General features: G+C 43.2%; 1 protein-coding gene across 1 annotated transcript in view; it reads right to left on the bottom strand.

Annotated features, from left to right (window-relative positions):
• Positions 1 to 25,072, bottom strand: part of adamts3 (ADAM metallopeptidase with thrombospondin type 1 motif, 3) — a 487,969-nt gene that overhangs the window by 65,466 nt on the left and 397,431 nt on the right. The window contains exons 16-17 of the mRNA XM_061895958.1: positions 10,154 to 10,237; positions 5,785 to 5,865 (exon numbers count right to left, since the gene is read on the bottom strand). Coding sequence (XP_061751942.1) covers positions 5,785 to 5,865; positions 10,154 to 10,237 — 165 coding nt within the window. The remainder of the gene's footprint in view (positions 1 to 5,784; positions 5,866 to 10,153; positions 10,238 to 25,072) is intronic.

Genomic DNA, 25,072 nt, shown 5'->3' on the forward strand with positions numbered 1-25,072 from the left:
CAGAGCGGGAGTCAAGAACAGGTCGTTTATATATATATACATATATACATATATAAACTTATAAACATAAATAAATACATTTTTAGGCATATATATATATATATACAAACCCGTTTCCATATGCGTTGGGAAATTGTGTTTGATGTAAATATAAACGGAATACAATGATTTGCAAATCATTTTCAACCCATATTCAGTGGAATATGCTACAAAGTGAAGTGAAGTGAAGTGAATTATATTTATATAGCGCTTTTTCTCTTGTGACTCAAAGCGCTTTACATAGAGAAACCCAATATCTAATTTTTACATTTAAACCAGTGTGGGTGGCACCGGGAGCAGGTGGGTAAAGTGTCTTGCCCAAGGACACAACGGCAGGGACTAGGATGGCGGAAGCGGGGATCGAACCTGCAACCCTCTACCGCTCTACCAACCGAGCTATATCGCCCCCCAAAGACAACATAATTGATGTTCAAACTGATAAACATTAGTTTTTTTGCAAATAATCATTAGCTTTGGAATTCGATAACAGCAACAAGTGACAAAGAAGTTGGGAAAAGTGGCAATAGATACTGAAAAAGTTGAGGAATGCTCATCAAACACTTATTTGGAACACCCCGCAGGTGTGCAGGCTAATTAGGGACAGGTGGGTGCGATGATTTTAGCTTCCCAAAAAATGCTCAGTCTTTCACAAGAAAGGATGGGCCGAGGTACACCCCTTTGTCCGCAACTGCGTGAGCATTAAAGGATATCACCACTGGGGCACAGGAACACTTCATATAATATAATATAATCATTAACTTTAGAATTTGATGCCAAAGAAGTTGGAAAAGGTGGCAATAAATACTGAAAAAGTTGAGGAATGCTCATCAAGCACTTATTTGGAACTTCCCGCAGGTGTGCAGGCTAATTGGGAACAGGTGGGTGCGATGATTGGGTATAAAAAGAGCTTCCCAAAAAATGCTCAATCTTTAGCAAAAAAAGATGGGGCGAGGTACACCCCTTTGTCCACAACTGCGTGAGCAAATAGTCCAACAGTTTAAGAACAACGTTTCTCAAAGTGCAATTCCAAGAAATTTAGGGATTTCAACATCTACGGTCCATAATATCATCAAAAGGTTCAGAGAGTCTGGAGAAATCACTCCACGTAAGCGGCATGGCCGAAAAACAACATTGATCCCACAGGTAGGACGGCACTGTATCAAAAACCGACGTCAATCTTTAAAGGATATCACCACTGGGGCACAGGAACACTTCATATAATATAATATAATCATTAACTTTAGAATTTGATGCCAAAGAAGTTGGAAAAGGTGGCAATAAATACTGAAAAAGTTGAGGAATGCTCATCAAACACTTATATGGAACATCCCACAGGTGTGCCGGCTAATTTTGAACAGGTGGGTGCCATGATTGGGTATAAAAACCAGCTTCCATGAAATGCTAAGTAATTCAAAAACAAGGATGGAGCGAGGGTCCACTTTGTAAGCAAATTTTCCAACAGTTTTAGAACATTTCTCAACGAGCCATTGCAAGGAATTTAGGGATTTTACCATCTACGGTCCGTAAAATCATCAACAAGTTCAGAGAATCTGGAGAAATCACTGCAAGCGATGATATTACAGACCTTTGATCCCTCAGGCAGCACTGCATCCAAAACCGACATCAGTGTGTAAAGGATATCACCACACGGGCTCAGGAAACTCTTCATAAAACCACTGTCAGTAACTACAGTTTGTCGCTACATCTGTAAGTGCAAGTTAAAGCTCTACTATGCAAAGCGAAAGCCATTTATCAACAACATCCAGAAACGCCGCCGGCTTCTCTGGGCCCGAGATCATCTAAGATGGACTGATGCAAAGTGGAAACGTGTTCTGTGGTCTGACGAGTCCACATTTCAAATTGTTTTTGGAAATATTCGACATTGTGTCATCCGGACCAAAAGGGGAAGCGAACCATCCAGACTGTTATCGACGCAACGTTCAAAAGCCAGCATCTGTGATGGTATGGGGGTGCATTAGTGCCCAAGGCATGGGTAACTTACACATCTGTGAAGGCACCATTAATGCTGAAAGGTACATACAGGTTTTGGAATGCCATCTAAGTGCCGTCTTTTTTATGGACGCCCCTGCTTATTTCATGCCAAGCCACATTTAGCACGTGTTACAACAGCGTGGCTTCGTGAAAAAAGAGTGCGGGTACTTTCCTGGCCCCGCCTGCAGTTTAGACCTGTCTCCCATCGAAAATGATGAAGCGTAAAATACGACAACGAAGACCCCGGACTGTTGAAGGACTGAAGCTCTACATAAAACAAGAATGGGAAAGAATTCCACTTTCAAAGCTTCAACAATTAGTTTCCTCAGTTCCCAAACGATGGACCGCTCGTCGGGACCCAGGATGGACCGCTCGCCTGTATCGGTTGGGGACATCTCTACGCTGCTGATCCGCTTGAGATGGTTTCCTGTGGACGGGACTCTCACTGCTGTCTTGGAGCCACTATGGATTGAACTTTCACAGTATCATGTTAGACCCGCTCGACATTCATTGCTTTCGGTCCCTAGAGGGGGGGGGGGTTGCCCACATCTGAGGTCCTCTCCAAGGTTTCTCATAGTCAGCATTGTCACTGGCGTCCCACTGAATGTGAATTCTCCCTGCCCACTGGGTGTGAGTTTTCCTTGCCCTTTTGTGGGTTCTTCCGAGGATGTTGTAGTCGTAATGATTTGTACAGTCCTTTGAGACATTTGTGATTTGGGGCTATATAAATAAACATTGATTGATTGATTGATTATTGAGTGTTGTTAAAAGAAAAGGTGATGTAACACAGTGGTGAACATGCCCTTTCCCATCTACTTTGGCACGTTTTGCAGCCATGAAATTCTAAGTTAATTATTATTTATCTTGTCAACTGAATATGGGTTGAAAATGATTTGCAAATCATTGTATTCCGTTTATATTTACATCTAACACAATCCCCCAACTCGTACGGAAACGGGGTTTGTATAAAACCTACATCCGGAGGTTGCCTACAGCCACAGCCGTCAATGCCAATCCGCTCCTTAGCCGCCTTTAGTCTCGTCTTTGTCTAGCTCGCTGAGTTTCTAGTTGTCCGCACAGGTAGAATTATACGTGTTTGCTGTCAGGGGATCATTGCATGACTTATTTGTACTTAATGTGTTTCTTTTGTTATTGTGGTCCTCAACACGACATCATTCCTGCTACTTGGCCACGGTCTACAATTCAACGGCAACAGACGGATGAATAATGCATGCTTAGGACAGCGCGAGGGCTAATTCAGCCACAAAGAGGATAGGACATCAATAATGCAAAGTACAAACCCCGTTTCCATATGAGTTGGGAAATTGTAGTAAATATAAACGGAATACAATGATCTGCAAATCCTTTTCAACCCATATTCAGTTGAATGCACTACAAAGACAACATATTTGATGTTCAAACTCATAAACTTTATTTTGTTTTGCCAATAATAATTAACTTAGAATTTCATGGCTGCAACACGTGCCAAAGTAGTTGGGAAAGGGCATGTTCACCACTGTGTTACATCACCTTTTCTTTGAACAACACTCAATAAACGTTTGGGAACTGAGGAAACTAATTGTTGAAGCTTTGAAAGTGGAATCCTTTCCCATTCTTGTTTTATGTAGAGCTTCAGTCCTTCAACAGTCCGGGGTCTCCGCTGTCGTATTTTAGGCTTCATAATGCGCCACACATTTTCCATGGGAGACAGGTCTGGACTGCAGGCGGGCCAGGAAAGTACCCGCACTCTTTTTTGAACTGTCCTGTAACCAAAGGCGACGGATGTTTACGGCCTCCGTCCCTTTAGAAACAGCTGTTGTAACACTTGTCTTGCTGAAATAAGCAGCGGCGTCCATGATAACGTTGCTTGGACGACAACATATGTTGCTCCAAAACCTGTATGTACCTTTCAGCATTAATGTTGCCTTCACAGATGTGTAAGTTACCCATGCCTTGGGCACTAATGCACCCCCATACCATCACAGATGCTGGCTTTTGAACTTTGCGTCGATAACAGTCTGGATTGTTTGCTTCCCCTTTGGTCCGGATGACACAATGTCGAATATTTCCAAAAAACAATTTGAAATGTGGACTCGTCAGACTACAGAATACTTTTCCACTTTGCATCAGTCCATCTTAGGTGATCTCGGGCCCAGAGAAGACGGCGGCGTTTCTGGATGTTGTTGATAAATGGCTTTCGCTTTGCATAGTGGAGCTTTAACTTGCACTTACAGATGTAGCGACAAACTGTATTTAGTGACAGTGGTTTTCTGAAATGTTCCTGAGCCCATCAATCAATCAATCAATCAATCAATCAATGTTTATTTATATAGCCCCAAATCACAAATGTCTCAAAGGACTGCACAAATCATTACGACTACAACATCCTCGGAAGAACCCACAAAAGGGCAAGGAAAACTCACACCTAGTGGGCAGAGAGAATTCACATCCAGTGGGACGCCAGTGACAATGCTGACTATGAGAAACCTTGGAGAGGACCTCAGATGTGGGCAAACCCCCCCCCCCCCCCCCCTCTAGGGGACCGAAAGCAATGGATGTCGAGCGGGTCTAACATGATACTGTGAAAGTTCAATCCATAGTGGCTCCAACACAGCCGCGAGAGTTCAGTTCAAGCGGATCCAAGCCCATGTGGTGATATCCTTTGAGATTGATGTCGGTTTTTCATACAGTGCCGTCTGAGGGATTGAAGTTGGTTTCAATGTTGGTTTCTGGCCATTACCACTCTGCATCAGTCCATCCCAGATGATCTTGGGCCCAGAGAAGCCGGCGGCGTTTCTGGATGTTGTTGATAAATGTTATATGTATGCGTGTATATATATTCATATGCATGCAAATATGCATCTGTGTGGATATATATACATATACATAGATACATCTGTCATCTCTATCTTTTTTTTTTTTTTACTATTTATACTACCATATTGTATATGCACCTTAGGAGGATCTGCTCCAATTTCGTTGTTCTTTGAACCTGTTCATTGCAATAATGACAATAAAACTCTATTCTATTCTAAATGGCTTTCGCTTTCCATAGTAAAACTTTAACTTGCACGTACAGATGTAGCGACAAACTGTAGTTACTGACAGTGGTTTTATGAAGAGTTTCCTGAGCCCGCGTGGTGATATCCTTTACACACTGATGTCGGTTTTTCATGCAGGGATCAAACGTCTGTAATATTGTCGCTTACGTGCAGTGATTTCTCCAGATTCTCTGAACTTTTTGATGATTTTACAGACCGTAGATGGTAAAATCTCTAAATTCCTTGCAATGGCTCGTTGAGAAAGGTTCTAAAACCGTTCGATGTTTTGCTTACAAAGTGGGGACCCTCGCCCCATCCTTGTTTTTGAATTACTTAGCATTTCATGGAAGCTGCTTTTTATACCCAATCATGGCACCCACCTGTTCCCAATTAGCCTGCACACCTGTGGGATGTTCCATTTAAGTGTCTAATGAGCATTCCTCAACTTTATCAGTAGTTATTGCCACCTTTCCCAACTTCTTTGGCACGTGTTGCTGGCATCAAATTCTAAAGGTAATGATTATTTGCCCAAAAAACAAAAAAATGTTTATCAGTTTGAACATCAAATATGTTGTCTTTGTAGCATATTCAACTGAATATGGGTTGAAAAATAATTGTATTCCGTTTATATTTACATCGAACACAAATTCCCAACTCAACGGGTCCCCCGAGGGGGGAAAAATGAGCGCCTGGACGCTGTTGTCTCACTTACCAAGAATTTGAGGGGAGGCCTCGTGTTCTTGGATGATCACATGTCTCGCTCCGGGAGGAACGAGAAACATCTTAAGGTAGCCTTTTTTTTTTTTTTTTTTTCCCGAGAGCGGGGGATGGATGGGGGGGGGGAGAGGAAGGACAAGAAAGACAAAAGAGATATAAGATGAGCAGACATCATTTGTTTGCAGTGGTGGACATCCCGCCGGTTTCACTTTGCTCTACAAAGGAGTGCAAGGGAGGGGAAAAAAAAAGGACGTATTTATCGAGAAAGAGGCGACGGTTTTCATTCGCATATGAAAGGACTCTTGGAATATGCTTTTCGAAGAGAGCGACGACACTTACCGCCGCCAAGGAGATCGAGCTGAGCAATCAATTCACACATTGAGTCTAAAAAAAAAAAATATATATATATATATATATATCACAAGAGGACAAAAGCTGTCTTTGATCTCACCAAAAACAAAAACGGCTTGTAAAACTCCACTGTGTACGAGTGTATTGTAATCCTTGGGGAGATTTTATGTTGACCCGAGATCTACAAAACCGGAGTGGAAGCAGGGCCTTTTCTTTGAACTGTCTTATAACCAAAGGCAACGGCTGTTTATGACCCCGCGTCCCTTTAGAAATAGCTCTTGCCATCCATCCATCCATCCATCCATCATCTTCCGCTTATCCGAGGTCGGGTCGCGGGGGCAGCAGCCTAAGCAGGGAAGCCCAGACTTCCCTATCTCCAGCCACTTCGTCTAGCACTTCCCGGGGGATCCCGAGGCGTTCCCAGGCCAGCCGGGAGACATAGTCTTCCCAACGTGTCCTGGGTCTTCCCCGTGGCCTCTTACCAGCTGGACGTGCCCTAAACACATCCCTAGGGAGGCGTTCGGGTGGCATCCTGACCAGATTCCCGAACCACTTCATCTGGCTCCTCTCGATGTGGAGGAGCAGCGGCTTTACTTTGAGTTCCTCACGGATGGCTCTTGCCATCTTTTATTAATTTAGCCTTGATTAAACCAGGTAAAATCCCACTGAGATCAAAGGTCTCTTTTCCGAGGGAGACCTGGCCAAGAGGGCGGCGGCGAGGTCGCATTAAAAACAGTAAACAACACATAAAACATCAAAATTTACAACATTAAAAACTTAGCACATGTGCATACAGACAAGGTAGACGGCAATCCTTGTGGTGCCATGTAATCGGGGGAAAGTCCAAATAAAAGAGGAGACGTACAATTTTTCGTCAGAGTTAAGTGAGACACTGTACTAGTTTACAGGTCCACGCGTTTTCCCTCAATTGAGCTAAATTGAATTCTGTCTCTGTTTAATTCCTTGCTTCTTGTCTTGTTTAATAGATGTCATCAAGTGAATTATATTTATATAGCGCTTTTTCTGTAGTGACTCAAATGGCTTTACATAGTGAAACCCAATATCTAAGTTACATTCAAACTAGTGTGGGTGGCACTGGGAGCAGGTGGGTAAAAGTGTCTTGCCCAAGGACACAACGGCAGTGACTAGAATGGCGGAAGCGGGAATCGAACCTGCAACCCTCAAGTTTCTGGCACGGCCGAGCTATACCGCCCCTCAAATTGAATTCTGTCTCTGTTTAATTCCTTGCTTCTTGTCTTGTTTAATAGATGTCATCAAGTGAATTATATTTATATAGCACTTTTTCTGTAGTGACTCAAAGCGCTTTACATAGTGAAACCCAATATCTAAGTTACATTCAAACTAGTGTGGGTGGCACCGGGAGCAGGTGGGTAAAAGTGTCTTGCCCAAGGACACAACGGCAGTGACTAGAATGGCGGAAGCGGGAATCGAACCTGCAACCCTCAAGTTTCTGGCACGGCCGAGCTATACCGCCCCTCAAATTGAATTCTGTCTCTGTTTAATTCCTTGCTTCTTGTCTTGTTTAATAGATGTCATCAAGTGAAGTGAAGTGAATCATATTTATATAGCGCTTTTTCTCTAGTGACTCAAAGCGCTTTACATAGTGAAACCCAATATCTAAGTTACATTCAAACTAGTGTGGGTGGCACCGGGAGCAGGTGGGTAAAAGTGTCTTGCCCAAGGACACAACGGCAGTGACTAGAATGGCGGAAGCGGGAATCGAACCTGCAACCCTCAAGTTTCTGGCACGGCCGAGCTATACCACCCATCAAATTTAATTCTGTCTCTGTTTAATTCCTTGCTCCTTGTCTTGTTTAATAGATGTCATCAAGTGAATTATATTTATATAGCGCTTTTTCTGTAGTGACTCAAATGGCTTTACATAGTGAAACCCAATATCTAAGTTACATTCAAACTAGTGTGGGTGGCACCGGGAGCAGGTGGGTAAAAGTGTCTTGCCCAAGGACACAACGGCAGTGACTAGAATGGCGGAAGCGGGAATCGAACCTGCAACCCTCAAGTTTCTGGCACGGCCGAGCTATACCGCCCCTCAAATTGAATTCTGTCTCTGTTTAATTCCTTGCTCCTTGTCTTGTTTAATAGATGTCATCAGTGTTTGAACCTGACAAAATCACTTTTTCCCTTGTTTAATAAAACCAATAAAAATGAATCGCTGCTTAACCTAATGGGATTTTGAATTTTTTTGGTTTCTAAACATATTGCACAACGGCTAAAACTGTTGCCCTGGAATCAGGGAAAGTCCAAATAAAAGAAGAGGCGTACAATCTTTCGTCAGAGTGTAGTGAGACACTGTACAAGTGTACAGGTCTACGCGTTTTTCCTCAATTGAGCTAAATTGAATTCTGTCTCTGTTTAATTCCTTGCTCCTTGTCTTGTTTAATCGATTTCATCAGTTTTTGAACCTGACAAAATCACTTTTTCCCTTGTTTAATAAAACCAACAAAAATGTGTACAGGTCTACACGTTTTTCCTCAATTGAGCTAAATTGAATTCTGTCTCTGTTTAATTCCTTGCTCCTTGTCTTGTTTAATAGATGTCATCAGAGTTTGATCCTGACAAAATCACTTTTTCCCTTGTTTAATAAAACCAACAAAAATGTGTACAGGTCCACGCGTGTTTCCTCAATTGAGCTAAATTTAATTCTGTCTCTGTTTAATTCCTTGCTCCTTGTCTTGTTTAATAGATTTCATCAGTGTTTGAACCTGACAAAATCACTTTTTTCAACTTAATAATACCAATAAAAACGTATCGCTGCTTAACATAAGCAACATTAAACAAAACACAGTAGCAACAGAACCAATCTCCTAGTTGCACAAACTGTTTAGTCCCAATCCGATATCAATATCAGATATCGGAGAAAAAAAAAATGGTGGTTATATCGGCTCGTATTTAAACTTTTACTTGAGTAAAGTTAACGTCTAAATAAGTGCACACGGTTGGCAGCCTCACAACACCCCGAAAGGGACAAGGTAGAAACTAGATGGATGGGTTGCTCCTATGTATGACTGCCACCTACGGGTCACACTTATCATTACACCTCATCCATCCATCTAAATTCTTCCGCTTATCCGAAGTCGGGTCGCGGGGGCAGCAGCCTAAGCAGGGAAGCCCAGACTTTCCTCGTCTAGCTCTTCCAGAGGGATCCCTAGGCGTTCCCAGACCAGCCGGGAGACATAGTCTTCCCAATGTATCCTGGGTCTTCCCCGTTACCTCCTACAGGTCGGACGTGCCCGAAACAACTCCCTAGGGAGGCATTCGGGTGGCATCCTGACCAGATGCCCGAACCACCTCATCTGGTTTCTCTCGATGTGGAGGAGCAGCGGCTTTACTTTGAGCTCCCCCCGGATGACAGAGCTTCTCACCCTATCTCTAAGGGAACTTATTTCGGCCGCTCTTGTCCTTTCGGTCATAACCCAAAGCTCATGAGGATGGGAACGTAGATCGACTAGTAAATTGAGAGCTTTGCCTTCCGGCTCAGCTCCTTCTTCACCACAACGAATCGACACAGCGTCCGCATTACTGAAGACGCCGCACCGATCCGCCTGTCGATCTCACGATCCACTCTTCCCTCACTCGTGAACAAGACTCCGAGGCACTTGAACATTGCTCCGAGGTCGGTAAGCACAACCAGAATGATTCCGTACATTAGGCGCACCGGGTTATAAGGCAAACTGTCGATTTTTGAGAAAATTAAAGGATTTTAAGAGCACCTTATAGTCCGAAAAATACGGTCGATACCATTGTCTTTACATTTTTTTCGATTGTAGTCACTGCATAATCTCATTTAAGACCTAAACAAATTAGTAATTCATCATTAACACTTTTTAAAACATTTTTTTTTTTACTCGACTCAGCCTTGGCGGAGGTCTGCTCGTGTTCCATATGAGCGGATGAAGAAGCCAAAGGAAAAAAAAAACAACAGCAAAGTCTAAGCGGGGATGTCCAGCACGTACAAACCTCCCGGGACTCACCCATCACATTCCTCAAGTCGTCAGTTTCATTCAAAAACACATTCCGAGCTCCTTTGGGCAAAGAGAAGGCTCCTCTGGTTTTCCCTTGAAAGGAAACGAACGGTGTTAGTTTGCTTCCGGAAGCATTGTCTCCTTGAGCCGAAGTCCTCCGGAGACATCTTTTAACCCCTTGTGTAATCTTCATATTGTTGTTACTCAGCCGGCGTTTTGTGGGTCTGATGATTAAAAGCCACAAAATGCAACGGGTACATTGGAAAAAAACTCTCTGCCGGTATCTGCATCCCACCGGGTTTCTTCTTTTGTGTTTCTGCACCTGCGGTTCCCACACAAGGCTGCAACATTGTTTATCAACACTGTCTGCTCTCTTTTTCTCGCACATTTGACCCTCTGATGTTCTGTGTACCTACACTCTGTCCTCCTCCTGTCTAGGCCTGCTGTGTGTGTATGTGGGTGTGGTACACAGAACATCAATTCCCACACTTTTATTAGCCCCTGGTCCAGTCAACACTGTCTGCTCTCTTTTTCTCGCACATTTGACCCTCTGATGTTCTGTGTACCTACACTCTGTCCTCCTCCTGTCTAGGCCTTGCTGTGTGCGTGTGGTACACAGAACATCAATTCCCACACTTTTATTAAGCCCGGGTCCAGTCAACACTGTCTGCTCTCTTTTTCTCGCACATTTGACCCTCTGATGTTCTGTGTACCGACACTCTATCCTCTTCCTGTCTAGGCCTGCTGTGTGTGTGTGTGTGTGTATGTGCGTGTGGTACACAGAACATCAATTCCCACACTTTTATTAGCCCCGGGTCCAGTCAACACTGTCTGCTCTCTTTTTCTCGCACATTTGACCCACTGGTGTTCTGTCTACCTACAAGCCCCACACCCTTACTGGTTACAACCAGCAGGTGCTACTCACCGACCTGGCTGGCAAGGTACATCTCCGGTTTGACGAGGGAGGGAAGTGTTGGTGTTTCTGCACCTGCGGTTCCCACACAAGGCTGCAACATTGTTTGTCAACACTGTCTGCTCTCTTTTTCTCGCACATTTGACCCTCTGATGTTCTGTGTACCTACACTCTGTCCTCCTCCTGTCTAGGCCTGCTGTGTGTGTATGTGGGTGTGGTACACAGAACATCAATTCCCACACTTTTATTAAGCCCGGGTCCAGTCAACACTGTCTGCTCTCTTTTTCTCGCACATTTGACCCTCTGATGTTCTGTGAACCTACACTCTGTCCTCCTCCTGTCTAGGCCTGCTGTGTATGTGGGTGTGCGTGTGGTACACAGAACATCAATTCCCAAACTTTTATTAGCCCCGGGTCCAGTCAACACTGTCTGCTCTCTTTTTCTCGCACATTTGACCCTCTGATGTTCTGTGTACCTACACTCTGTCCTCCTTTTGTGTAGATCTGCTGTGTATGGGTGTATGTGCGTGTGGTACACAGACCATCAATTCCCACACTTTTATTAGCCCCAGGTCCAGTCAACACTGTCTGCTCTCTTTTTCTCGCACATTTGACCCTCTGATGTTCTGTGTACCTACACTCTGTCCTCCTCCTGTCTAGGCCTGCTGTGTGTGTGTGTGTATGTGCGTGTGGTACACAGAACATCAATTCCCAAACTTTTATTAGCCCCGGGTCCAGTCAACACTGTCTGCTCTCTTTTTCTCGCACATTTGACCCTCTGATGTTCTGTGTTACTACACTCTGTCCTCCTCCTGTCTAAGCCTGCTGTGTGTGTGTGTACGTGCGTGTGGTACACAGAACATCAATTCCCACACTTTTATTAAGCCCGGGTCCAGTCAACACTGTCTGCTCTCTTTTTCTCGCACATTTGACCCACTGGTGTTCTGTGTACCTACAAGCCCCACACCCTTACTGGTTACAACCAGCAGGTGCTACTCACCGACCTGGCTGGCAAGGTACATCTCCGGTTTGACGAGGGAGGGAAGTGTTGGTGTTTCTGCACCTGCGGTTCCCACACAAGGCTGCAACATTGTTTGTCAACACTGTCTGCTCTCTTTTTCTCGCACATTTGACCCTCTGGCAAGTTATATATACACGGTTTGACGAGGGAGGGAAGTGTTTGTGTTTCTGCACCTGCGGTTCCCACACAAGTTTGCAACATTGTTTGTCAACACTGTCTGCTCTCTTTTTCTCGCACATTTGACCCTCTGATGTTCTGTGTACCTACACTCTGTCCACCTCCTGTCTAGGCCTGAACACCACAAAAGGGTTCAGCAGAGTGGATGATCTGGGTGAAAAGACGGGTGGTGGCTCGCCCCTCGGCTTGGACAAGCCCCACACCCTTTCTGGTTCCAACCAGCAGGTGCTACTCACCGGCCGAACTGGCAAAAACTGAAATCTAAGTAAGAATTAATATCTCAAATAAGGGTGATATTTGCTTATTTTATGTCTGATAAGATAATTATTCTCATTAAGCAGATTTTATGCTAGTGTTTTTCTTGTTTTAAGGGTTTTGGTCCTAAATGATCTCAGTAAGATATTACAGGTTGTAGCTGAGATGTCATGACCTATATTGAGTAAAACATGCTTGAAACTAGAATATCAACTGTTGCAAAGCTGTGTCAACAACACCCACAAGTATAAAAGTACTTTGTTAAAGTAATAATTTCTTTATGTCAAGATAATGCCACTAGCATTTACTTAATTTAGGAATATTTTTTTTCTACTAAGAAAAGTGCACTTGTTATTAGTGAGAATATACTTATTTTAAAAATGATAAATGGGTTGTACTTGTATAGCGCTTTTCTACCTTCAAGGTACTCAAAGCGCTTTGACACTACTTCCACATTCACACACACATTCACACACTGATGGAGGGAGCTGCCATGCAAGGCGCCAACCAGCACCCATCAGGAGCAAGGGTGAAGTGTCTTGCTCAGGACACAACGGACGTGAAGAGGTTGGTACTAGGTGGGAATTGAACCAGGGACGCTCGGGTTGCGCACGGCCACTCTCCCACGGCGCCACGCATTTTTGATTCATTTTTGATTCATTGAGGTTAGCTAAGTTTACTTGTTTTGGAAAGTCTTGACAAGCCAAATTTTCTTGTTCTATTGGCAGATAATTTTGCTTAATTCAAGTAAAATACCCCTCATTTTTGTATTTTTTCCCTTGTTTTTGAAGACTGACTTTTTGCAGTGCTGCAACATTGTCAACACTGTCTGCTCTCTTTTTCTCGCACATTTGACCTACTGATTTTCTGTGTATCTACACTGTGTCCTCCTCCTGTCTAGGCCTGTTGTGTGTGTGTGTGGTACATAGAACATCAATTTCCACACTTCTATTAGCCCCGGGTCCAGTGGACCCGGACATCTTATATGTAATAGAAATGTGTAAGGGGGGTGTACATTAAATATGTATTCTGATATATGCTCTTCACAGAAAATGAGCCAAAGTCAGTGAGTCTCAGTTTGAAAAAATTCTGAATTGTATCATTTTTCTTTTTATAAACAATGAAAACGGGTACTGCAGACCCGAACACCACACAGGGGTTCAGTAGACCACAAGTGGATGATCTGGGTGAAAAGACAAGGTGATGGCTCGCCCCTCGGTTTGGACAAGCCCCACACCCTTTCTGGTTACAACCAGCAGGTGCTACTCACCGACCCAACTGGCAAGTTACATATCCGGTTTGACGAGGGAGGGAAGTGTTGGTGTTTCTGCACCTGCGGTTCCCACACAAGGCTGCAACATTGTTTGTCAACACTGTCTGCTCTCTTTTTCTCGCACATTTGACCCTCTGGCAAGTAATATATATGGTTTGACGAGGAAGGGAAGCGTTTGTGTTTCTGCACCTGCGGTTCCCACACAAGGCTGCAACATTGTTTGTCAACACTGTCTGCTCTCTTTTTCTCGCACATTTGACCCTCTGATGTTCTGTGTACCTACACTCTGTCCTCCTCCTGTCTAAGCCTGCTGTGTGTGTGTGTACGTGCGTATGTGCGTGTGGTACTCAGAACATCAATTCCCACACTTTTATTAGCCCCGGGTCCAGTCAACACTGTCTGCTCTCTTTTTCTCGCACATTTGACCCACTGATTTTCTGTGTACCTACACTCTGTCCTCCTCCTGTCTAAGCCTGCTGTGTGTGTGTGTACGTGCGTGTGGTACACAAAACATCAATTCCCACAGACAACACTGTCTGCTCTCTATTTCTCGCACATTTGACCCACTGGTGTTCTGTTTACCTACAAGCCCCACACCTTTACTGGTTACAACCAGCAGGTGCTACTCACCGACCTGGCTGGCAAGGTACATCTCCGGTTTGACGAGGGAGGGAAGAAGCTGGCCGTCATTATAAAAACAAAGCCTTCCAGTCTAAGTGCGCCCGTTTCAGTCCAATTAATTAGCAGATCAAAGGTCAAGACCGTCGGAAATTGCCTCTAAAGGGCTGCGGGAACGTCTCTGAGACGTATTACACACACACACACAAAGATCCCGTTTGGCTGCTGCATGGATAATCACGTTAGACGACCACACTTTGGGGGCAAACAGGCCTGACGCCGACAATTAAGTAACAAAGAAGCAAAGTCAAATTTCAAAGTCTGTTTTTTTTTCTTCCCTATGTTGTAACAATGCTTCCTGACAAGGGTTATTCGAGGAAAATAGGCCAAAATCCTCAACTATTTATTCAGTCCAAAGCATTGCTATAGACTGAATCAATGGTCATTTGATACAGGTTTTATTTAGGTTTTGTTACGCCGTTCAATTGAAGGAAAGACCACGTGTTTGTTTAAACCTCAAGATGGCGACTTCTCGATGCTTTTAGAAGAGAATTTGGCATCCTATGTTAGAGTCTGAGTGTTCTTCGCCTTAGTTTAGTGACCAGTTAGGTTTGTCAATGCTCCTTTGCTCCCTTGGTTTTTGTTTTGTTGTGCATTTAAGTCCCATCTTAAAACTCACTTGTATACTCTAGCCTTTAAATAGAGCCCCCTTTTTAGACCAGTTGATCTGCCGTTTCTTTTCTGCTTTGTCTTCCTCTCCCTTGTGGATGAAGTGCTGGCTGTCCAGAGTCGGGACCCGGGGTGGACCGGGCTGTGCATCGGTTGGGGACATCTCTGCGCTGCTGACCCATCTCCGCTCGGGATTGTCTCCTGCTGGCCCCACTATGGACTGGACTCTCAATATTATGTTAGATCAAGTATGGACTGGACTCTCACTATTATGTTAGATCGACTATGGACTGGACTCTTACTATTATGTTAGATCCACTATGAACTGGACTCTCACAATATTATGCTAGATCCATTATGGACTGGACTCTCACAATATTATGCTAGATCCACTATGGACTGGACTCTCACTATAATTTTAGATCCACTATGAACTGGACTCTCAATATAATGTTATATCCACTATAGACTGGACTCTCCGTATTATGTTAGATCCACTATGGACTGGACTCTCACTATAATGTTAGATCCACTATGAACTGGACTCTCACTATAATGTTAGATCCCTACAAGCCTATTTCGCTGGTTTTTCTGAGGCTATTTCATTCCTACAAGCCTGTTTCGCAGGTTTTTCTGAGGTTATTTCATTCTTACAAGCCTATTTCGCTGGTTTTTCTGAGGCTATTTCATTCCTATAAGCCTGTTTCGCAGGTTTCTCTGAGGCTATTTCATTCCTACAAGCCTGTTTCGCAGGTTTCTCTGAGGCTATTTCATTCCTACAAGCTTGTTTTGCAGGTTTCTCTGAGGCAATTTTATTCCTACAAGCCTGTCTTGTAGGTTTCTCTGAGGCTATTTCATTCCTACAAGCCTGTTTCGCAGGGTTCTCTGAGGCTATTTGATCCCTACAAGCCTGTTTCGCAGGTTTCTATGAGAGTACTTCATCCCTACAAGCCTGTTCTGCAGGTTTCTCTGAGGCTATTTCATTACTAAAAGCCTGTTTCGCAGGTTTCTCTGAGGCTATTTCATTCCTACAAGCCTGTTTCGCAGGTTTCTCTGAGGTTATTTCATTCCTACAAGCCTGTTTCGCAGGTTTTTCTGAGGCTATTTGATCCCTACAAGCCTGTTTCGCAGGTTTCTATGAGAGTACTTCATCCCTACAAGCCTGTTCTGCAGGTTTCTCTGAGGCTATTTCATTACTACAAGCCTGTTTCGCAGGTTTCTCTGATGTTATTTCATTCCTACAAGCCTGTTTCGCAGGTTTCTCTGAGGCTATTTCATCCCTACTAGCCTGTTTCACAGGTTTCTCTGAGGCTATTTCATTCCTATAAGCCTGTTTCGCAGGTGTCTCTGAGGCTATTTCATTCCTACAAGCCTGTTTCGCAGGTTTCTCTGAGGCTATTTCATCCCTACAAGCCTGTTTCGCAGGTTTCTCTGAGGCTATTTCATTCCTATAAGCCTGTTTCGCAGGTTTCTCTGAGGCTATTTCATTCCTACAAGCCTGTTTTGCAGGTTTCTCTGAGGCTATTTCATTCCTACAAGCCTGTTTCGCAGGTTTCTCTGAGGCTACTTCATTCCTACAAGCCTGTTTTGCAGGTTTCTCTGAAGCTATTTCATTCATATAAGCCTGTTTCGCAGGTTTCTCTGAGGCTACTTCATTCCTACAAGCCTGTTTTGCAGGTTTCTCTGAGGCTATTTCATTCATATAAGCCTGTTTCGCAGGTTTCTCTGAGGCTACTTCATTCCTACAAGCCTGTTTTGCAGGTTTCTCTGAGGCTATTTCATTCCTACAAGCCTGTTTCGCAGGTTTCTCAGAGGTTATTTCATTCCTACAAGCCTGTTTCGCAGGTTTCTCTGAGGCTATTTGATCCCTACAAACCTGTTTCGCAGGTTTCTTTGAGAGTACTTCATCAACACAAGCCTGTTCTGCAGGTTTCTCTGAGGCTATTTAATTACTACAAGCCTGTTTCACAGGTTTCTCGGAGGCTATTTCATCCCTTCAAACCTGTTTTGCAGGTTTCTCTGAGGCTATTTCATCCCTAAAAGCCTGTTTTGAAGATTTTTCTGAGGCTATTGTATCCTTACAAGCCTGTTTCACAGGTTTCTCTGAGGCTATTTCATCCCATAAAGCCTGTTTTGCAGGTTTCTCTGAGGCTATTTCATTCCTGCAAGCCTGTTTCGCAGGTTTCTCTGGGGCTGTTTTATCCCTTCAAGCCTGTTTAGCGGGTTACTCTGAGGCTATTTCATCCTTCCAGGGTCTCTCTACTCTTAAGGGGACTTTTTAAATAAAAAAATATTAAAAATAAAAATTCATAAAAATGAATACAATTCAAAATAATCCCCTGAAGAGCAGAGAAACTTGCAAAACAGGCTTGTGGGGATAAAATAGCCTCTGTGTTTTTTCCTGACTTAACATATAAATATATATATATATATATATATATATATATATATATATATAATATATATATATATATATATATATACATATATACATACACGTAAAGTCAGAGGCTTTTCATCCTTAAAAGCCTGTTTCGCAGATTCCTCTGAGGCTGTTTCATCCCTTCAAGCCTGTTTTGCAGGTTTCTCTGCTCTTCAGGGGACTTTTTATGTAAAAAAACATTAAAAATAAAAATGTATAAAGATAAATACAATTAAAAAGAACCCCCTGAGGAGCAGAAAAATTTGCTTGTAGGGATGAAATAGCTTATGTGTTTTTTCCTGAATTAATATATATATATATATATATATATATATATACATATATATATATATATATATATATATATATATATATATATATATATATATATATATATATATATATATATATATATATATATATATATATATATATATATATAGGGCTTCACGGTGGAGGAGGGGTTAGTGCGTCTGCCTCACAATACGAAGTTCCTGCAGTCCTGGGTTCAAATCCAGGCTGGGGATTTTTCTGTGTGGAGTTTGCATGTTCTCCCCGTGAATGCGTGGGTTCCCTCCGGGTACTCCGGCTTCCTCCCACTTCCAAAGACATGCACCTGGGGATAGGTTGATTGGCAACACTAAATTGGCCCTAGTGTGTGAATGTGAGTGTGAATTTTGTCTGTCTATCTGTGTTGGCCCTGCGATGAGGTGGCGACTTGTCCAGGGTGTACCCTGCCTTCCGCCCGATTGTAGCTGAGATAGGCGCCAGCGACCCCCGCGACCCCGAAAGGGAATAAGCGGTAGAAAATGGATGGATGGAGATATATATATATATATATATATATATATATATATATATATATATATATATATATATACGTAAAGTCAGAGGCTATTTCATCCCTACAAGCCTGTTTCGCAGGTTTTGCCGCTCTTCGGGGGATTTTTTTTAAATAAAAAAAAAATATATATATATATATATATATATATATATATATATATGTATACAGTCAATATTGCTGTACAAATTTACTTTACAAAATTTAAGTTACTTCTTACTCGTTGCCTTATTGATATTTGCCTTTCCTAAACATTTTGCTTGAATTTTATTTAAATAAAAACAGTTCTTTTAAATTAATATAGCAATGTATTACAACTATTCAACGGAGCAATGTGGTTAATCATGGAACCGGCACCCAATGTTATCGACTTTGAATCGAGAACTGAGTCCTAATCGAATCGTCAACCCCGCCCAAGAATCGAATGGCATCGAAAGCGGGTCGTGAAGTGTTTTCATTATTAAATTTGTATTTTATTATCATTTTTTTACATCCCACAAATATACCTGTAATGAAATACACAGTAACATTGAACATGAATCGATATTATCATATTCATGGTAGAATTTAAGACACCTAGCGATTAGCAATTAGCGGCGTGAGTTGAAAGCTGGCGATTAGCACACGGTTGCGGCGCTGCACTGTATTATTTGCATATCTCCGCACTGCACGCTGACAACATTCCCCTTAGGACGGGCTCCATTTGTCCATCGGGTGTTTAGTTTTGGCCACCCGACCCAAATATGTTGCTTAGAAGTAGGTCACAACTAATTCTCGCCCGTTTGTAATAACCCCGTGTGTCTCAAAAAGCTCTACAAGCTGCCCGTCAGCGGGTAATAGCGGACACTTGCATATTGTGACTTCCAACAAAAAGGCCTTTCTTTCTGGGCTCTCTTGCTTAAGGCTCTCCCTGTCAAAAGACGTGAGCTGTTAGACGGGGGGACAAAAGATGCCTTTTCAGTGTTTTTGATGAAGCTGCCGTGTTGGGGCTATTAGCTGGCATCCATTAATGTTCATTCAGTAACGGCAAGATGGCTCAATGTCGTTTTCCAAGTCATTTTAGACGTAATCCTTTTATGAATGAATGGGACGTCATTGAGGATGAAATGTGTTGTGATTAAAAATTAGGAATGATGTTACGAGACCTCCAAAGTACACCAAACAAGCCACGGAGGGTGTTTTTATAATACTGATGAGGATGTTTTCGATATATATATATATATATATATGTAGGTGTAGGAAAAATCACAAGATTACTTCATCTCTACAGAACTGTTTCATGAGGGGTTCCCTCAATCATCAGGAGATTTGAATGGAAGCATAGGAGCGTGGTGATTGGCTCAACGGAGGGTGCTTCCAGACATCAGTCGTTTACCAAGCAAAGGTAACACGCAAGGACATTAACACATCCGACACGTACGTAGGATTAACCGAAGGAGCGTTCAAAACAAGATGGAATAATCACAACGCCTCCTTTAGAAACCAGACTTTGCGGAATTCTACAGAACTCAGCAAACACATTTGGAACCTCAAAGACAATAATGTTGAATATTCAATAATATGGCAAATTCTTGCATCCAGCACACCTTACAACAGTGGTGATAAAAGATGCTTAAAAGAGAAACTGTTTATTATATATCATCCAGATCTGTCATCCCTCAACAAGCGCAGTGAAATCATTTCAACATGCCTGCCTGTACCCACCCAATCTGTGCCCTATATAAACCATTGCATGTGAATGCTTCCATTAAAATCTCCTGATGATTGAGGGAACCCCTCATGAAACAGTTCTGTAGAGATGAAGTAGTCTTGTGATTTTTCCCACACCTACATATTGCGCTCTACCACGGTATCGAGCACTATTCTCTGGATAATCCAATCAAGACATATATATATATACCACACATGTGGGCATATATTTATACATATATTAGGGGTGAAACGGTACGTGTATTTGTATTGAACCGTTTCGGTACGGGTGTTTCGGTTCGGCACATAGGCGTACCGAACGAGTTTGGAAGCAGAAGTCTTCACAAGCTGCTCTGCTTTCTGCCTCTGTGGCTCTGTCTCAGCAGCAAACATTGTCCCACCCACACAACCATCTGATTGGTTACATACAAAGCCAATCAGAAGTGCGTATTCAGACTTCAGAACGATGTGGTCAATGTTTCAGCATCGAGCAGAGATATTCGTTTAGCAGGGGAGGAGCGGACTCTACCCAAATTATACCAAACACTTCCCAGTCACAACGGTTACAAACATCACTATGAGCCCGTTGACCTTAACTTAAACTGCAGTTCAACTCGCTCACAGTATAGTGAAGTGAATTATATTTATATAGCGCTTTTTCTCTAGTGACTCAAAGCGCTTTACATAGTGAAACCCGATATCTAAGTCACATTCAAACCAGTGTGGGTGGCACTGGAAGCAGGTGGGTAAAGTGTCTTGCCCAAGGACACAACAGCAGTGACTAGGATGGCGGAAGCGGGGATCGAACCCGGTACCCTGAAGTTGCTGGCACGGCCACTCTACCAACCGAGCTAAACTGCCCCGAATAGGCTCGGGGTGAGGGCTAATTAGCTTTTAGCGTAACGTTAGCTCATTTTGCTGTGTGTGTGTGCGTGTGTGTGTGTGTGTGTGTGTGTGTGTGTGTGTGTGTTTTAGGGGCAGCAAAGCCCTGTCTGTCTTATTTCATTGAATTCCATTGTGTTTAGGGATGAATAGTCTCTCCCATTGCAATTGTACTATTTTTTCAGCTATAGTTACATGAATCATTAGTAATGTAGCAGCCCAGTTTTGAATAGCAGGGTCCCTGCTATCACAAGTTGATAAAAACACAACATTTACATAATAAAAGTCAACTACAGTCTTCCAAAATGCTGTAATAAATTAAGCATGATGAGTTGACATTAAACAGTTTCAATGGAAACTGTTTAATCTTGCACTTTTTATACGCAGAAGAAAGTTTTTTTCATTTTTATTTAACCAAAGCAACAACTTGAGGCAGTTTAATGTTGATTAACGTGGGCAGAATTATTATAGTGTTCCCAATGTTAAAAGGATAAAGCCATTGTTTACAAATTTGCTAAATAAATAACCCAAAAATGTATATTTTTGTTTTAATTTATGTTTTCTTACTGTACCGAAAATGAACCGAACCGTGACCTCTAAACCGAGGTACGTACCGAACCGAAATTTTTGTGTACCGTTACACCCCTACTGTATATATATATATATATATATATATATGTCTTATTTAGATTATCCAGAGAATAGTGCTCGATATCGTGGTAGAGCGCAATATATGTAATGTGTGGGGAAAAAATATCACAAGACTACTTCATCTCTACAGAACTGTTTCATGAGGGGTTCCCTCATGAAACACTGGGGGCGGTTTAGCTCGGTTGGTAGAGCGGCCGTGCCAGCAACTTGAGGGTTGCAGGTTCGATTCCCGCTTCTGCCATCCTAGTCACTGCCGTTGTGCCCTTGGGCACGACACTTTACCCACCTGCTCCCAGTGCCACCCACACTGGTTTGAATGTAACTTAGATATTGGGTTTCACTATGTTAAGCGCTTTGAGTCACTAGAGAAAAAGCGCTATATAAATATAATTCACTTCACTTCACATATACATATATATATATACACAGTATATACCGCATATGTTCCCTCAATCTCCCTCATGAAACAGTTCTGTAGAGATGAAGTACTCTTGTGATTTTTCCCACACATACATATATATATATATATATATATATATATATATATATAACACTTCTATGTTAGCTACTTCTCTTTGTTCTTAATGTCTATTTTCTATTTTCAGCAGGATTTACTCTCCATTTTATGCTCCAGCTGTCAAATATACTGCAATATTGTACGTGGTAATTGTTATATATTGTATATATGATAAAGACATAATATAATATAATATATCAGCTGCGATGATGTGGGGACTTGTCCAGGGTGTACCCCGCCTCCCGCCCGATTGTAGCTGAGATAGGCACCAGCGGCTCCCGCGACCCCAAACGGGAATAAGCAGTAGAAAATGGATGGATGGATGGAATTACAGGCTGCAGCCATCACAAAAAAGTATTATAACTGCAGTACCTATAAAACACCACTAGGTGGTGGTGTTGTCCCGATACCAATATTTTAAAAAAGTAACGTTAAAGTACCAATAATTGTCACACCAACACACAAAGTTTGGGGAAATTTGTCCTCTGCATTTGACCCATCCTCTTGTTCACCCCCTGAGAGGTAAGGGGAGCAGTGAGCAGCAGCGGTGGCCACGCCCGGGAATCATTTCTGGTGACTTAACCCCCAATTCCAACCCTTGATGCTGAGTGCCGTGCAGGGAGGTAAGGGCTCCCATTTTTATCGTCCTTGGTACTTTGAACTCACGACCTACCGATCTGAGTAGGTTGGCCTAGAGGTTTAAGAAATGCACGAATTCCGAGAAAGATTTAAAACTTTTAAGAATGTGATCTGTAATTTCATTACGAGTGAATTATGGACAGAACGCGATTTAATGAATATTAAAAAAAAATGTAAATCATTTGACAGCCTTCTAGGTTTTATTGCCTTATTTGCGTGGGATTTATGTCGAGAATCCAAGTTTGCTAAAGGGGGTTCGGTAGAGGCGATGTAAAGTAATTAAACTGAATCGTAATAAGGAGTATTTGTCAAACGTGGGCGCCAGTCGTCAGCGTGTCTGCCGCGGGGAGATAACCCGAGGGGGAGCGTCTTTAATTAAAACATCGGCATAAAAATCCCAAGCTTATGTCGGTAATTAATGAACTTCTTGGTGAGCGAAATGTTGTATTATTTTATTATTTCCCAGGGTTTTCAATACACCGACAGCCGTCATTTACACCCCCCCCAACCCCTGCTAGCTATCGGCTTCCCGCGTAAACGTTCCGAATGAGCAAACAGGAAGTAGAAGCCAGTTCATTAACGTTTGCACTGCCAACAACGATTTTGTTAACCATGAATTGATGAACGTGGACCCCCCGACTTAAACGAGTTGAAAAACTTATTCGGGTGTTACCATTTAGTGTCGGACAACTCAGTCTCCTTGGACGTATCCTCGCTCATCCATGCGGACTGGACAATGGCCGAGGGTGGAGTCGGCTCTCTCGGTTGCTTTGTTGGGTCTGCTCCTGTCTCTGGCCATGCTCCCTCCACCCCAGCGGACGATGGTGTGGAACACCGCAGAGGCCACCACGGTGGATATGTTTCTTTTACTTTGTCTTCATAGCTGTGTGTAGAAGTGTCTGGTTGTATCTGGTGCTTTGATGTCTTTGATGTCCTCTGTGTTCTTTGATGTTTCCTTCTTACACACATGTAAGAGGAATGTGTACTATGGCTATGAGTTGTTTGTTTCTCTTGGCCTCAGTCTGGACCCCCTCTCCAGTGCCCAGGCTGAGATCAATCCATCCATCCATCATCTTCCGCTTATCCGAGGTCGGGTCGCGGGGGCAGCAGCCTAAGCAGGGAAGCCCAGACTTCCCTCTCCCCAGCCACTTCGTCTAGCTCTTCCCGGGGGATCCCGAGGCGTTCCCAGGCCAGCCGGGAGACATAGTCTTCCCAACGTGTCCTGGGTCTTCCCCGTGGCCTCCTACCAGCTGGACGTGCCCTAAACACCTCCCTAGGGAGACGTTCGGGTGGCATCCTGACCAGATGCCCGAACCACCTCATCTGGCTCCTCTCGATGTGGAGGAGCAGCGGCTTTACTTTGAGTTCCTCCCGGATGGCAGAGCTTCTCACCCTATCTCTAAGGGAGAGCCCCACCACCCGGCGGAGGAAACTCATTTCGGCCGCTTGTACCCGTGATCTTATCCTTTCAGTCATGACCCAAAGCTCATGACCATAGGTGAGGATGGGAACGTAGATCGACCGGTAAATTGAGAGCTTTGCCTTCCGGCTCAGCTCCTTCTTCACCACAACGGATCGATACAACGTCCGCATTACTGAAGACAACGCACTGATCCGCCTGTCGATCTCACGATCCACTCTTCCCCCACTCGTGAACAAGACTCCTAGGTACTTGAACTCCTCCACTTGGGGCAGGGTCTCCTCCCCAACCCGGAGATGGCACTCCACCCAGGCTAAGATCGATTTTTTAATTTTATTTTAATCTTCTATTTTTCCCCCTTTGTTTACCTGTATGTCATCTTTTTTGTAAGGGGCGCTGGAAGCCGGCAGACCCGTCAGCGATCCTGTTCTGTCTCCCTGTAATGTTTGTTTGATCTTGAATGGGATTGTGCTGAAAATTGTAATTTTCCTGAAGGGACTCTCCTGACGGAATTAATAAAGTACTATCTAATCTAATCTAATCTAATTGTACGGAATGTGTACTGTACTGTGCAATCTACTAATAAAAGTCTCAATCAATCAATCAAAACTTGTGAGAAGTAACTGGAAATTGCCTGGTGTTTTTAGTAATGGCCTGGTTTTGTGAGTAATCCGATGTAAGGATCCGATGGAAACAGAATCAAAATGATCTCCGGCTACGATCACACCGTGGGGTCGGACAACCAATTTGGATTTCCATCCATCCATCCATCCATTTTGTACCGCTTATTAACTTTAGGGTCGCGGGGGGGCTCTGGTGCCTATCTCAGCTGCAATCGGAAGTGAATCCGATGTTTTTATGTAATACAAAAAAAAATTGCGGCGTCTAATGTGATCGCAAAATGATCAGCGTGCTTGCCAACCCTCCCGAGTTTCCCGAATT

Source organism: Nerophis ophidion, linkage group LG01 (assembly GCF_033978795.1).
Source record: "Nerophis ophidion isolate RoL-2023_Sa linkage group LG01, RoL_Noph_v1.0, whole genome shotgun sequence".
In the NCBI taxonomy this organism is placed as follows: Eukaryota; Metazoa; Chordata; class Actinopteri; order Syngnathiformes; family Syngnathidae; genus Nerophis; species Nerophis ophidion.